The 16,774-nt window shown below is 43.2% G+C and overlaps 1 protein-coding gene across 1 annotated transcript; it reads right to left on the reverse strand.

The window, feature by feature from the left end:
• NIPSNAP2 (nipsnap homolog 2) lies at window positions 1-14,313 on the reverse strand. The gene is made up of 10 exons (XM_028707680.2): window positions 14,156-14,313; window positions 9,382-9,521; window positions 9,248-9,293; window positions 7,006-7,100; window positions 5,582-5,652; window positions 5,168-5,308; window positions 4,528-4,559; window positions 2,544-2,638; window positions 2,030-2,113; window positions 1-1,158 (listed from the first exon to the last, which is right to left on the reverse strand). The coding sequence occupies exons 1-10, from the start codon at window positions 14,257-14,259 to the stop codon at window positions 1,094-1,096; spliced, it is 873 nt and encodes a 290-aa protein (XP_028563513.2). The 5' UTR covers window positions 14,260-14,313; the 3' UTR covers window positions 1-1,093.
• Window positions 14,314-16,774: the final 2,461 nt, after the last annotated feature.

The following is a 16,774-nucleotide window of genomic DNA, read 5'->3' on the forward strand; positions in this document are numbered from 1 at the left end:
TGCGAAAATCAATAGGATTTTATTGACACATTCTGCCAGAAAACTCACTGAAATGTATAAAGTGGATGTTTCTTAGGTAATTGGACATACAGTGTATTGCACTGATTTGTTAACTAACAGAATAATTGCTTCAACATACAGGATGTTCACAATGTTACAGACACACACACACATACAAATCCCTCTATTTTAAAGTTTAATAAAAAATAGAGAATTGGGCATGGGAAATGAAGTGATTTGTGCCAGTCCTAAGTGATTTAATGTGCCTCATCTTGATGCATCTTTTCAGAATTACTTTCTGCAGTTATGTTAGTTAAACCACACAAATGGAGGAAATCATGAATGCTTATTAAATAACAACAATAAAATCCTCACATTCTGTTTCACTGCATAATCCTGGAGTGCTTAACAAATGTTAATGACACTAACTCTTCTTTAGAGCTCATCCCAACGCCATTTATAACCCTTCACCAACCAGATGCCCTCCCAGCTGTTCTGGACTACAACTGCCATCAGCCTCAGCCAGCATGTGTTTACTGGGGCTGATGGGATCTGTAGTCCAAAACAGCTGCAAGTTTGCAAATACTGGCTTAGCTGATTGCTAAGATAAGTTTGGCTAGGCCAAAACAAAGGGCTGCTTTCTCTAGCAACTGTTTGTGGCACCAGAGGAAGGCCTTGTGAGCTTGACATGCCATAATGATTATGAAAGAATGGATAGGAGTGCATGTGACAAATCTCCCCATAATTAAATACTGCATCGTTCAAGGGTTTAAAGCTCGTGCAACTACCACTGAAGCTTGTGCGTTTCCAACAGGGCCTGCCAGCTCTCTGAATGCATGGCTGTGTTTGAAAAAGGCTGTTTCACAGAGAGCCAGACTAGATGGTTGAACAGTAAGACTTATGATGACTCCCAAGCCTCTCCCCAACACAATCCCAAGTGCTCCTGCAGGATCTGAAGAAATGAGGTCACATTCATAAAGCCCCAGCATACAGTACTTTTAGAAGTCAGAGTTTCCATTGTCATACACACATATCAAATTAACTAAAAGACAAATGCTTGTCAATGTAAATCTGCAGCGATCAATCAGTGGCTTTACTGAAGGGGAGAAATCTGCAATGGTATCATAATTCTGGATTCCATTTCCTGAATAAGGGGCACTGGAAAGGAGAAAGAAATTGTGTTAGCACTTTAAAAAAAAAAATGCTAATGCAAGATATTACAAATGAAACATGGGGGGATTTTGTAGCCAACAAAGCATTAGACTAGGAAGCAGGACCGGTTCTAGGATTTGGGGGACCCCAGAGAAAGGGAAGCTCAATGGGGCCATCTTAACCTAGGAGAGGAAAGACAAGTCTCTCACATTAGCAGGTTTTTGGGTAACTGCCACTGCCACACAGGTACTAAACTGTTACAGCAAGGTGTTGATACTTTTTCAAGCAAAGGGTTCCATTTCCAACTTGGCAATTTTCTGGGGGCTATATGCTTATGGTGGGTGGGCCCAAAGCCAAAAGTGGGCACAGCAACGAATATAAGTTTAATCTTTGTATAGAAGGCAACTTTCTACATATACAGTTGGAGAACAGCCTTTACCAAAGGTGTCATGGGCTTTGAAGACATTCGAACTCAGGACGCAAGGGAGAAATGTGCTTAGAGGAAGGCACGCTTGGCAAATCCACACCATGATCAACTCCTGCCCGGAAACCAATGTCCCCACTGTGGAAGGACGTGTGGATCCAGAATCGGCCTCCACAGTCACTTACGGACTCATTTTAAAAACTGTTTTTATGGAAGACAATCTTACTTGGCTATGAGTGATTGCCAAAGAAGAAGAAGGCAATTTTCTACATATACATGCCCCTCTTCACCCTCTATTCAGGCAATCAAGTGTCAAGACCACATTCCAGCCAGGCAAAAACACTCCAAGGTAGTAGGACTGGTGAGGTGTGTGACTAGGAAGGAGTGTGGCCTGGGGAGAGTTCTGAGGACTGTGTTTGGTCCTTAAGCCTGAGGATCACCACCCCATCTTACCTGTATAGTATACCAGCTCATCCCAACCAGGCTTGTGCCATGCGGCGTTCCTGATATCTTCTCTTGTCTGGAGATCTTTGTACGCTGGAAGTGTTGGGGGGGGGGGGGGAAATAATTTGGAACTATCAGTGTCTTGATGTCCATCAGCACCTTTCTCTCAAATACAGCAACATACCAGAAACAAAGCACCCTGCTCTAAGGAGCCTTGGAAACTGTACTGCTATGAGGAGGCAGGGGTCATATCAGTTTCACAAAATTGTTTGTCCTGTTGGAATGGAGAGCAGATTAAAAGGGGGATAGGAAGCTATCTTAATCCGAGTTAGATCAGTGGTCCACCTATGCTTAATATTTCAACACTGGGATATAATATTGTCCAGGGTTTTAGGTAGTGGGATTTCATGTTCCCTACCTGGAGTTGCTAGGGACTGAACCTGAGACCTTTTGCATACAAAACAGGTGCTCTGCCACAGAGCTACAGTCCTTCCCCAGATTTCTCAGGTCCAGGATGACCTACCCCAAAGGTGATGAACCATGTAAAGCTGCCCAATCTGTGAGAAAAAGCCACCAACAGCTTCTTTGTCATCCTGCCGGAAACCAATGGCACGAGCCCTGGAAGGTAGAATACATATGTATTACAAACAAGACATGAGTGCTGGAGCTGAGACAATTACAAAGGTAACTATCAGATGGAACAGTACTAGAAATAATGCAGCAAGGATCTACTAATTCCATCACTGCATAACATTATAATAACATAACCCCCTTGGTATTCAGAGCTAGAGAAATATTTCAGAGGGCTATAAGCCTGCATGAATTCTTAATATTACAGCATCTGCTATAACTTCACACCAAGGGTAAAGGTAGCCCACGTTGGCCCACAGGGAAAATGTGAAAAGGACATTCAAAGTTCAGGCCAATAATAATATCACAAAAAATATCACAAGCTTTTGAGTTTCCCTAAAACTCTTTATCAGGCTAGATGGTAAACAAAGAAACAGAAAGAAATTATGATGGTAATACCATGTGTCTGCATTTGGTGATAATCTTAAAGACAAAATTTGAGACGTAGGCAGGCATTTAAATGAGACCCTTTAGGTGCTGTGGAAGTATCAGGCACTACTTTCCACTTTGCCAACATAAAAGACCGATTAGTTTATCATTATTACTGTTTTCCACCTATCAACGGTCCTATGCATTTCACCTAAGGATAGAGACAGATGTGGACAATGGCCACTTCTTCTGTTTCCAGAGATGGGGAGTCAGACATTGTTATGCTTTATGTTTCCAGCAGGCTTTGTTGCAACTTGCTCTCTCTCAGCAGATGCAGACTCAATTAGTTATCATCAGTCAAAATTTCTGGTGAATTCTCCATTAGATGGTAAATAAAACGACTAATGGCCACCACTGTCTGAAAAGAACTTATCAGAGATTATATTATCAGTCATGCTCATTGGGAGGCATATCCTCTGCCCACCCCACCATTTATTCCTGAAAAGGTGGAATACTGTTTTGTTTCTCCAGAGTGCAACTCTGAAATTTTATTTTCCCATGCATAGGGTGTTCTCTGCCTCCTGGGTGTTTACTGTCTGTATGTGTCAACAAACCCAGTTAATCAAACAACGGGCAAGATCGCTGAACAGGAGGACATGACCCTAAACTGGAGTTCCAGTGCATCAACTTGCCCATCTACTATGAAAAAGTCCTTTGAATGGGTATGGTATTTCAACAGCCCTCTCCAGGGTCGAGCTCCAGGAAAAATGAGCTTTGCAGGTTTTCAGAAGAAGTCAGCTGCGCACCGTGCCAACTGGATGGCTGCTGTGACATCATGAACCCACCTCACCCCTCATCCCCAGTGATTTGAAAAACTTAAAAAAACCACCCAGATTCTGTGCCTTTTTAAAAAAGGCATAGAATTATTGTTAAACTGTATGAAGGCACATGTGCTGCTTTAAAAAATAATAATAAAAAGGAAGAGGCAAGTCTGATGACTGAAAGTGCACTGGAATAACTGGCAAGTATGTTTTTATTTCTAGGAAGGCAGGCTCACTGCACAGGAGACAAAAAGGGGCAACTATTGTTTTGATGCACATTTGTACACATAGTGCTGGGTGGATATCATGTAACAAATGCAATATCCTGCAGATCAGATGGTGAGCCTCTGGACCATGAGCTGTGCCTAGTTAGTGTACCTTTTTATCTGGCCTGCAGCCTCACCTCTTCTTCCCCACTCCACCCTGTCCTCTGCGCTGCCACAATTTCCTCTTCTGCAGGTAACACCTTGAATTCAAGCTGGGCCGCAAAGGAAATATCTTCCTTTGCAGATGTGGCTTGAATCCAAACTGCTACTGCAAAGGAAGAAAGAAAAGAATCCAGAGCACACTTTCACCTGTAATCAACGCACATGGCAAGTCCAAGTGATTGACAAATGGGCAGCTCTGTCCATCTCTCAAAATGGTATTTGGAATTGAGGGGAGCCCAGCATAGCAAGGGACACTTACCAGTAGTTGCCCCATTCAATCATTGTTCCAGGCTGGGGGGATAAAAGAAATACAGAGCAGGTGACTCTATGAGAATGACACCCTCCATTCCCTCCCCCATTGCAATTGGGAAGTAGATGTGGGTTTTCTCTCCTGCCTCCAGAAAGGTTTCTGAATTCTAATCAGTAACAAAAAAGACGACTCAGCCCAAAAGACATGGGGCAATTACATAATCACTTTAAGACCAGGATTCCCTCAAATACTTTTTTCAATGTCCCAATTTTCATTTCCATCACCTGTTGACACTGATAGGGAGCATTTCTGTCAGAAATATGATATATACACTGAATATATATGATAAATACACAATAGGATTGCACTGTGAGTAAATGCAACCTTTTCTGTTCAAAAGGCAGAACTTCCAAGAGAAAAAAGGAAAATCAATGAAAAAGAGTTGCAATGTGCTCTCTGTTATCCATTTCTGGCAGGAATCAACCTGCCAACTTGTCTACCAGAAGGATTCTCATAACAAATTTAAAGGCTAGCCTGACAAAGAGTGAATGCAGTCTCGCTCTTAAAGGTCTCATGAACCCAAGGACACACACACAGAGAGGGAGGGAGGGAGGGAATGACTATTCTATGAATACATAAAGACGCTCACACGGAGTTGATAAGACCTCAGTTCATAGATATTGGGCCCTGTCCTCGGAACAGGCTCATTCCAAAAACTGAACTCCAACAGCAGCTGATTCTTGCGGGAGAGAAGCATGTTACCCCTCTCTTTGCGAAACTCCACAAACCCCTAAAAATAAAATGAAAAATCCTTACAATGACAAGGCAAGATCACATGCATTTATTTTTTAAATTATCTAATTTATGCTTCATCTGTCCGGATATTAAGAGCTTAATACTAGGAGGACACAAAACTTAAAGAGTGTATCCTGGTTTGATACACAAACTCTGGGAGTCCTTAACAATGGAGGGTTTTTTTTTGCAATAAACTGTTAAATTTGAGAGGCAAAGTGACTTTTAAGGGTCAGGCTGATGAAGTCCAATCTTTTATGCTAGTACTTACCTTATCATGTCGAAGCTTACTCATGACCTCTGTAAGAGCTGGATAGCCTCCCTCATACCGCCACAGATGAACTGAAATGAAAAGTGGCATATTTAAGAGTCTCCCTTCCCTACTGGAAATTCAAAACAGACTCCTCAAACGTCAGCTTCTTCCTGGCCAAATCTTGTATCCCAATGTCATTTCACCTAGCTCTTTCTTTCCAATCCTGGTGGCCACCAGACCCTTTTCCCAGCACACCATGAGAGCGGTTAGCCCTCTCACTTTCTCTCAGTGCCTAGGAACATGCCTTATACTGAATCAGATTATTCATCCATCTAGCTCAGTACTGTTTATACTGACTGGTTGCGGCTCTCCAGGATTTATTCACTGGTCACTGTCCTTCCTTAAGCCTATACAGTGGTACCTCGGGTTACAGACGATTCAGGTTACATATGCTTCAGGTTACTGGCTCCGCTACAGGCTCCAGAAATAGTACCTCGGGTTAAGAACTTTGCTTCAGGATGAGAACAGAAATCGTGTGGCGGTGGCGCAGCAAGCCCCATTAGCTAAAGTGGTGCTTCAGGTTAAGAACAGTTTCAGGTTAAGAACGGACCTCCAGAACGAATTAAGTTCTTAAGCCGAGGTACCACTGTATAATTTTCTTTCTCCACCAGCAGAAGTCAGAGGCCACACAAAAAAGATAAATGGGACAATGCCCTGGGGAAGATATCCTACACAAGCCCCACTGAAATGAATGTGTGTGTTTGGGTGGGGGCGGGCAGCAAAGAGTGGCTGTAAACCACCTAGAGGCTTTCTGTTGAGTAAGTAGTAAATAAAGTTTGTAAAAAGAAAAAAGAAGAGAAAGAACCATAGCTCTACCACGAGCCCACTTCCAAAGATTTTACCAGTCAGAGGAAGGCTGCAAACTGTCACCCAGTCACTCAGGCCTTTCTGATACAGAATTTGAGCCAGCATCATCTGCCAAGAAGGTCGTGTGGACCATGAAATTGGCCAGTCCCCTGAAAGAACTGCAAGAAGACCCGTCTGAGATGGGGAGTGTCTAGACTTGGGAGTGGCACATCCAAACTTGGGAGTGGCAACTCTGAATGTGTCTGAACCAGCCTGCCAGCTACGCAAGGGTGTATATTCACAGGAGCTGAATATACCATTTGATGGTTCTGCAGTGCCTGGGCCTGGGCCAGAGCAGCACCTTTACATTGGGGACATAAGGATTCTGTTGAGGCTGAGTTTTGATGGAGAAAATGTCCATTTTCTCTGGGAATCTTCCTGGGCTTGTTAGAGGTTCTCTGCTAGTGTTGGTTGTCCACTGTCCCCAGACCTTGCCCCACATCCTGCAGGTTCCCATCCTGGCTGGAAGAGGGCCCCTATCACAAGCACACATCATTAGCGCAGTTGTGCATTCTGTTGTATGTCTTATCTCCTACCAGCCTGATCTTGCTCTCCGTACCACGTGTTCCACGTCCCCACCAGTGTACATGGATATTCCTTCCCTTCGTGGATCTTTGGCAGCACCTCTTGACTTTAAAAAAAGCAGAAGCAAAAAGGAACATAAGTACAGTAGCCATTCCATCAAGCTAAAGGAGAGAAGGCAGATGGGATTGCAGGGCCTCTTGATTGGCTCCAATGGAACACCAACAACTTTTCCATCTACTTGAAATCTATCCATTCCAGTCTGAATTTGCTTTTTCCTCCTCCCAATTCCTTTTCTTTTTGTGTCATGTCTTTCAGATTTAAGCCTGAGGGCAAGGACAGTCTTATCACTGACATGCATAAGCTGCTCTGGGAACAATTTTTAGCTGATAAAAATGTTTTTATGAAATAAATAACATTCCCATGTGTTTCCTATGTTATGAGTTACCCAAGTGTCATCTAGTCCAACCCCTTGAAACACAGCAATAACAGATAAAGAATCCCTGACAGATTGCCATCCACCCTGTTTAAAAACCTCCAATGAAGGAGAGTCCACCACCTTCCAAGGTAGTCTGTTCCATTGTCAAACAGCCAGTGTTCGAAATCTGCCAGGCAGAAGGTGCATTTTGCACCTGGCTATCGGCCATTTGCAACCAAGGACCATCTGGAAATGCATGCCTATGGATCTTTCAGTCTTGACTGTTTTCACACACTAGCAACACATCCTGTAGAATTCTATCCATTGTATTTTATCTGCACAATCAGAGCTGTCTGGCCCAAAAATGGCAACTAGGCATTCTGTTTTGATACTATAATCCTGATTTAATGAGCCATTTTGTGCCTAGCTTAAATACAGTGGTGCCCCGCAAGACGAACGCCTCGCAAGACGGAAAACCCGCTAGACGAAAGGGTTTTCTGTTTTGGAGGCACTTCGCAAAACGAATTTCCCTATGGGGTTGCTTCGCAAGACGAAAATATCTTGCGAGTCCCCGCGGGTTTTTTTCGCTTTTTTCCCAAGGCGCTAATCCGCTTATCAGCTGTTCCGCTGATAAGCCGCTTAACAGCTGATCGCGAAAAGCCGCTAGACTGCTGTAGCGCTAATCCGCTAAGCTGTCAATGGGCTTGCTTCGCAAGACGAAAAAACCGCTAGACGAAGAGAATCGCGGAACGGATTCTTTTCGTCTTGTGAGGCACCACTGTATCTGAGTTTCTAACACTGCGAACAGCTCTTACTGCCAGGAAGTTCTTCCTAATGTTTAGTCATTTTCTTGTCATTCGAATCCATCGGTACAGACCCTACCCTCTGCAGCAGCAGAAAACAACCTTGCTCCATCTTCCATGTGACAGCCCTTCAGATATTTGAGGATGACCATCATTTCACCTCTCAGCCTTCTAACCTCCAGACTAAACATACACAACGCTTCTCATAATGCTTGGTTTCCAGACACTTTATCATATCAGTCACCCTCCTCTGCACCCGTTCCAGCTGGTCAATATCCTTCTTAAATTTATATCGCATAAATTTGTGGTACAGAAATTAACAACAAACCCAAGAGATGCAAAATGTTGGTTGCTCAACAGCCAGCCCTTTTTTGCTGTGGATGCTAACTTAAGGTTATCAGATGTCCCTGTTTCTCGGGGACAGTCCCCGGATTTACAAATCAGTCCCCTGACAAAGTCCATCTATTTAATAAGAAGTTGAAAAGTGTCCCCAGATTCATTGGGAAAAAAAATCTGGTAACCTTATGCTAACTCTTCAGTCTCCCTTGAATAGTCTAGCATATACCTGGTGAAGAGGCAGACTTTTCTCTCATTTGCATAAGGTGTGGTATATAAAGTTAGTGAAGGACTGCCAGAGTCTCTACTGAGACTTGGAAGACCCCGCCCACCACCACTGTGTTCTCTCTTCTCCAAACCACAGCACCAAAAAAACTGCCAGGGTGGCAATGACCTGTGTGCTGCTGGATAGTTGCCATCAATGAGCTTAAAGAGAGCTTTTAAGTACTGCCATCAAGATGAAAGCCACCATAACAAGATGGGCTTAGCAGCAGGGCAAGGGATATGGTGCCAGATTCACCACTTCCCCAGCCCAGTTAGGATTTCTCTGCCCCTTCCTAATCCTATGCAAGTTTACTCAGAAGTAATTCTCACTGAATCCAGTGAACTGTATACTGAGGTAAGTTTGTATGAGTTTAGTAACTAACAAGGTTCCAGATTTTAACCCCCCAAATGTTCCAGCATAGCATTCAGACTTACCAAAGCTTGTTGTAGGATTCTAGGCATTCTGGTTTGACATTGTGAACTGAAACAGGAAAAGTCATCATTAAATGCTGAGAGAAAGAAAAAAAAGAAAGACAGACAAGGGAGAAATATAAAAAACAGCAGCTCACACTGTATTTTATAAAGACTGCTGGTCTCCCGTTTGGCTAAGAGGTTGGAGTGAGCATCTTTCCTGGGATCAACTTTGCGGACAAAAAGCGATTTTAACCAGCTGTCTTCTGCGGATCGGCTGTTTGACGACACAAGGCCCCTGCAAGTGAGCAAGACAAACATTGTTCTAGAACTTGTGTAAGCTTCATTCCTGTTTCATTTTTATCAGGACTGAGAAGTAGTGCAGGAAATAGCAGATTCCCGATTAGCCTCCCAGCTTCTGGAAGGTGTTTTTCACATTATCTCTGGAATACACAAGATTCACCTACCTTTAATTCAACCTGACTACATTAATCTTAGTTTACTAATCATAGGAGTTTGAGCTGACTCATCAGTAGATCGACAGAACAATCTTATGAAAGTTTAATCAGAATGAAGTCCCATTATGTTCAGCAGGACTTACCCCAAAGTTAATATGCATTGGACTTCAGCCAAAATATTTAAAATGTATATATGAGAAAGTAGTCATAAAGAAAACAAAGACAGTATTTTTTAATAGTTGTTGCTTGCCTCCCTGCTTCTCTCATAGACAACCAGGGAGGCCTCATCTTGCCAAGGCCATTTGCTTATACAAGAACTTGTATTATTAGCTAATTTTAAATTTGCCAACCAGTTAATCTGGTGGCATCTTTTTAGTCAATCAAAATATTTTTAATTGAATCATTCAACCAATTATTTGAGTACTAAAAGGTAAAGGTAAAGGACCCCTGGACGGTTAAGTCCAGTCAAAGGCAACTATGGGATTGCGGTGCTCATCTCACTTTCAGGCCAAGGGAGCCAGTGTTTGTCCACAGACATGTGGCCAGCATGACTAAACCGCTTCTGGTGCAATGGAACACCATGACGGAAACCAGAGCACATGGAAATGCCGTTTACCTTCCCGCCACAGCGGTACCTATTTGAGTACAAGGACTGCTTCTACCCATATATTGAGCACCATTGTCCAGTTCTTCTGCCACCACACCCCATACATGTCAGAATCATAAAATTCTAAAGTTGAAAGAGTTATCTAGTCCAACCCCCCTGCAATGTAGGAACATATGCGGATCAAACCTGCAACCTTGGCATTAGCAGCACCATGCTCCAACCAACTGAACTACCCAGGCTGATATATGTACCGTATTTTCCCCTCTATAACACACAGATTTTTTCTCCTAAAAAGGAAGGGGAAATGTCTGTGCGTGTTATGGAGCGAATGTGTGGTCCCTGGAGCCAAAAAATCAAGCAAAAGTCAAATCGCGAGTCACGGAGAAGGGAAACCTGAAAAGAGGAAGTGGCAGCTTTCCTGCATTCTGCCTCAGGGTCTTACTGCCCACCCTCCTCTGTTTCGTTGCTGTGATTGCTGAAACGGAACAAAGAGCAGGGAAAGCCCCTCCCCTCCAGGCAAGCAGAGGGGAAAGTGTCGTCTCTGTGCTCCGGTACTGCTGGGGGAGAGGGAGAGAGAGTGGGGGAGGGAGAGGGGGGGAGGGAGAGGGAGAGGGAGAGGGAGAGAGAGAGAGAGAGAGAGAGAGAGAGAGAGATGGCTGGCTTGGGGGGGAACTTTTGCCTCCCACCCTTAAATCCCTCTCCAGCATTCTTAGCCAGCTGCTTCTCTGCACACCCCTCTCATGTCCCTTCTTTGTTTTTCCTTCGCTCCCCACTTAAAATGTGGTTACAAAGCATAGATCAACATGGATCCTCAGGATCTTTGCATTGGGTCACCCCAAATTCACCATCAGATCACATAGCATGTCCATGGCTACAGCCTGCACCAAAAAAATCACGCACCCACTGTTGCCTGGGGCTGCAATGGTGCAAAAACGTGGTTAAAAAGCATGGATCCACATGGATCCTCAGGATCTTTGCATTGGGTCACCACAAATTCACCATCAGATCACATAGCATGTCCATGGCTACAGCCTGCACCAAAAAAATCACGCACCCACTGTTGCCTGGGGCTGCAATGGTGCAAAAACGTGGTTAAAAAGCATGGATCCACATGGATCCTCAGGATCTTTGCATTGGGTCACCCCAAATTCACCATCAGATCACATAGCATGTCCATGGCTACAGCCTGCACCAAAAAAATCACGCACCCACTGTTGCCTGGGGCTGCAATGGTGCAAAAACGTGGTTAAAAAGCATGGATCCACATGGATCCTCAGGATCTTTGCATTGGGTCACCCCAAATTCACCATCAGATCACATAGCATGTCCATGGCTACAGCCTGCACCAAAAAAATCACGCACCCACTGTTGCCTGGGGCTGCAATGGTGCAAACACGTGGTTACAAAGCATGGATCCACAGGGATTCTCAGGATCTTTGCATTGGGTCACCCCAAATTCACCATCAGATCACATGTCTGTGGCCACAGCATGAAGCACAAAAATGATACATCCACTGTTTCATTCAGAATGTTTTTTCCCTTGTTTTCCTCCTCTAAAAACGATGTGCGTGTTATGGTCAGGTGCGTGTTATAGAGCGAAAAATACGGTAAGTGAGCTCTAGTTCATGAAAGCTTATACCATAATAAAAGTTTGTCAGACTTTAAGGTACCACAGATCTATTTTGTGTAACAGGCTAGCATAGTTACTTCTCTGGAAAATGAAATTAGAGTTTTTCCATTGTGTGGAGCTATGATATACCAGTATAAACTGGAAGTAAAAGTAATCTCAAAAGCTTCATTTTAATTAAGTCTGGGGCAGAAATCAGAGAGCAGCAACAGCTGTTGTTCAGGAGTTTTTGCTTGTCTACTGATTTACTGGGGAGAGGAGGATTAGTTAAAGCTTTCAAGCATGCTTATAATACCCAAATATTTGCAGTAACAAAATTGTACTGTGTGACACAACTGAAAATCAAAGATGAAACTGAAATCAAACCCACAAACCTCCAAACTACACTACTTGTTATCTTGAGGAAGACAGTGTATCTAATTTCCCACCATTTGTGTCCTGGAGTGCATGTATCCTTATCTTCTATGAAAGTCAGGGAGGATTATGTGATGGTTAGAGTTTGCTGAAAGTAAAAGTCTTAAGCAAAACCACATCCTTATTCACACACTAGAAGAACTCTTCCCAAGGGGTGGGAAAATCCTAGGCAACTGAAAAAGTTGATTTTGGAGAATAATTGATTTTTCAACCCTAAACAACATTTGCTTCTAGAAAACCTAAAGCATTTTTCAATTTAGTTTAGTTTGCTGTCTTGACCATGTCATGATATAGCTTTACAGATCGGTTCGAACAGCAACAAAATCAGTAAGCAATCATTATAACAATTTACCACATGAGTATTTAAATCTATCTGACTCAATTGCAAGAACTCATGAAGTGGCAGATATCTCTCCACCTCCAATTAAAAACTATTTCTTTTGAATTAAGATAGGAAGGCAGCTGACACAGGAATATACAGTTCTTCCCTCCTGAAAAATGGGACACTAGAATAAACAGCAGAGATCATTATCAGCATAATTATTTATTTAATAACATTTATATATACACAACTTGATTGTTAAAAATAACAACAACCTCAACATGGTTTACAAACATAGGGTATGTTCCTGTTAACATTTATCCAGAACACAGAAGGCATTTTCTAGAATCTTTAATTGCATTTGTTTATTTTATCTATTATAGTGATTTTTACCACCACCCCTTGAAGCAAGTTCCCAGGCCACATAAGTAAATTTGGTTGGGGTCCTTAAAAAAAATTAAAAAATCAATCCATTCATATCTCACCCTTCCTCCTGAAAGAACCCAGGGTGGCTCATTATCATTATTATTTAGGACCCAAAGGAAAGCGGGGGGGAAACCCCATTGAATGAATAAATAAATAAATTTGTTGCCGTTATTATAATTTCAATTGGCATTATTTCAGTCCCAAAAATAACTTCTTAAGACTAATAACCAACAATAACAATATATTTAGTCTCCAGGCAAAAACATTATTTTCTCATCAAACCTTTGGCTTTTAATTAATTACCTGAGGCCCTTTTGCATGGGTGGGATGTTTTAATCCATTTTTTAAAAAACAGAATTGTCTTTATTTTTATTTTCCCCATATGCTTAAAATATTACAAGTCCGTTTGTGCTGCCATGGCAAAAAAGCAGCTAATAAATTTAATAAATAACAACGATCATACAAGATGGCTTACAACAACAGTAATAATACAATGTGATAAATGAAAAGGGGTGTGGGGGGGTCTGTCCATCCCCCATAATTTAGATGGGAGTGTGTAGAGGATTAGCCAAGAGATTAATGGGGTGACCCCCCCACAATGGGGTGAGGACAAGGGTTAATAGGTGGGGGCTCCGAGGTAGAACACTTTTACACCGTAAAATATGTGGAGGCGGATATCCATGAGGCGACCTCCCCATTATTAATGGCTGGGGGGCTTCTGCGTGAGGCGGGCTGAGCCAATGTACACACGCCCTCCTGTATGGAGATGGAGGGTGTGTGTACGTATATATATATATACAGTATATATGTGTGTGTCAAAGACACTATTTATTGAATAATATGAGCGGGGAAGAGAAGAGACGATGAGACCCCCCCCCCCATTCCCACAATTTATTAACTCTGAAGCGCTGTTGGGGGAGGAAGCAAGAAACCACCTGACCAGCCCGTGACCTTGAGCCGCGAGCGGGGGAGGAAAGAGCGCGCGCCAGAAAGAAACGGCTCTCCTCTCCCCCCCCCCCCCGTCGCTCGACCTTCCCGCCACTTTTCAGCCCTCCCTCCCCGGCAGCTTCCCCCTCACCTGAGGAAAAAAAGGCGGGAACGGCCCCCTTGGGCTGGGAAGGCGCTGAGGCGGAGGCGGCCGCCGCTCCCCCGCCGCAGCAGCAGCAGCGCCCCGGCCGCCATCTTGACCACCTCAACCTGAGGGGACGGCGCGGGGGAAAAGGAAGGGGAAATGGGGGCGCAGTGCTCCCCAGTAGCCACTAGAGGGAGCCTTTCCCCCCCCCACCGGGAGGGACGGAGTTGAGGAGGGGGACGCGGAAAGGTTTCTCTCTCCCTCCCAACGCCGCACATTTCTCCGACGAAGGTCTCAAAGGCGCAGCGCCATTAAGCTGAGGCGACTCTGGCCAAGGTGCAACCCCAGAACCTTGTTGGGGGGTTGAACAGTGTGACGGATTGAAAAATAAACGGTTTAGTTCCCCTCCAGGGGGACTGCCCTACGTGGATCCTAAAGTGCTTGCTCCTCTTAGAACAATTTAAATGAATAGGCTCTAATAGACCTGAGGAAAAGCCCCTTCTGAACATGGGCAGAGTGCATTTTTTGTTCACAAAGGGCACCACAGACTAGGCCTACAGAGGGCTCCTGTGGTTGTGTAGACTAGTGCGCTCACCTCCACCAAAAGAAAGCATTTTTTAATGTAATTATTTTTCAAATCCAATGCAAAACATGTAAACCATTGCAGATTAAGGAAGTGGCACTTGTATACCATTTGCACAAAAACCTCAGCCTGAGGAAAGGCTAAAGAAGACATTCTGGTCCAGAACAAAAGTTTGCATAATCCATAAATTTGGAAAGACATTGGATACCTTTCTGATGTCAGATTTGTTTGTAGATGTAATAATAGATGCCCAGCCAGCTGTAAATGCATGTTTTGTGTTTTTCTCCAGCCATGCACAATGTTTGCATACTTTTTTCAATTAAGGCAATTATCATACTGATGCCAAACTTAGTGTGGACACCCGATCAGCATAGCCACAGCAGTCCACACTATTAAACTAGTACAGCAAGTCAAAATGGCCCCTATTTGGTCCTTCCAAAATTTGCAGGTAGCTGCTGCAACAAAGAAGTATCATATTAAAGTCTTGCTTTGTAAATCTGTACTCTCCACTGTAATAAATTTAGTAAAAAGTATTTTTAAAACATCTAATTTTTGATAGATTTCCTCCCCACCACCCAGAAGAACCCATTTGTTTTTTAATACATGGAACAGGAAAAAAACAATGAACATTTCCCCACCGGCTTTGCGTCCAAGTTCTATACATGTGAATGAAACTCTGGCCAGAAAAATTATAGCCAGCTGGCAACTAATTCTGAAATTGGGACAATATTGGTTTGGGAAATCAAGTTTTCTTTTTGGGTGACCCCCTGATAATCCACATTTCTAAAAAATAAAAAAAACAACCAGTAAAAGCAATATTACTCCCATGAAATTAATTTTATTAGGAGAATATTGTATTATATTCAACAGGCTTACTTAGATGTAAATTCCACAGAGATAAATAGAATTGCCTGTTTTTACCAGGGAGTGAATTCCATTGAGCTCAGTAATACATTAAAGTAAGCATGTTTAGGATCAGGCAGTTGTTTTTGTAATACTTTCAGCCCAAGTGTTGTATAATTATAGTATAATTATTCGGATTATCCTATATAGTTTTATGATTATGTAGTGTGTTGGGTTGGGAACATTTAATAGAAGAGCAGAGCATAATATATCATTTTTACCAGCAGAAAGTGCCCAACATTGCTTGGGAATTATAAGAAACCAAAAATATCAGTACAGTTTTGAAACCAGTACATAAGAAATAGCCTGCTGAATCAGGCCATTGGCACATTTAGTCCAGCATTCTGTTCTCAGTGGCTTATGATATGCCTACGGGAAACAAGCAAGCAGAACATGAGCACAAGAGCCCTCTCCCTCCCATGAAGGGGCAAAGTCTTCTGGGATGTTTGCCTGTACAAGCACCAATAACAGGAACCTGCACTGTGTAAGAACATGGAAGAGTGTTTGCTAAGGTTACCAGATTTTTTTCAATGAATCCGGGGATACTTTTCAACTTCAATAGATTTTGTATGGGGACTGATTTGTAAATCTGGTGACTGTCCCCGGGAAACGGGGACGTCTGGTAACCTTAGTGTTTGCACCATTTCCATTCCTGCGCCTATCCCAGGGGACTATTCCCATGGATCAGATCAGTCTTCCAGTTTTTAATGGTGCCCAGAAACTTACACCCAGAGGCAATTCTCACAGTAGTGCCTGATCCTAAACGTCTCATACCAGCTGAAGTGTTTGAAAAGGTGGTGGGCTCCATCTACCCTGTGCCATAGGAGCCAACTCCTAGGGGCCAAGGTCCCTTTGCCCCCCCATAAAATATTTGAGGGGGCTGGGCCCCCCAAAGTTAATGGGCATTGCCATTCAAATGGTGTGTGTGTGTGTGTGTCACATCTTGTGATCAATGATGTGGGGTGGGGCTTACCTGTCCGTCCATCCCCCAATATTGGATTTCACTGCTTTGCTGCACTGTGAAGTATTAAACATTGTGTATTGTTTTTGGATACCATCAAGCAGAGAGGCCACTTATAAATATTGTAGCAGACCAACTTACATTCACTACTTGAAAGATTTTAAAAGTAAACTGAATG

This window comes from Podarcis muralis, chromosome 15 (genome assembly GCF_964188315.1).
Source record: "Podarcis muralis chromosome 15, rPodMur119.hap1.1, whole genome shotgun sequence".
NCBI classification, from domain to species: domain Eukaryota; kingdom Metazoa; phylum Chordata; class Lepidosauria; order Squamata; family Lacertidae; genus Podarcis; species Podarcis muralis.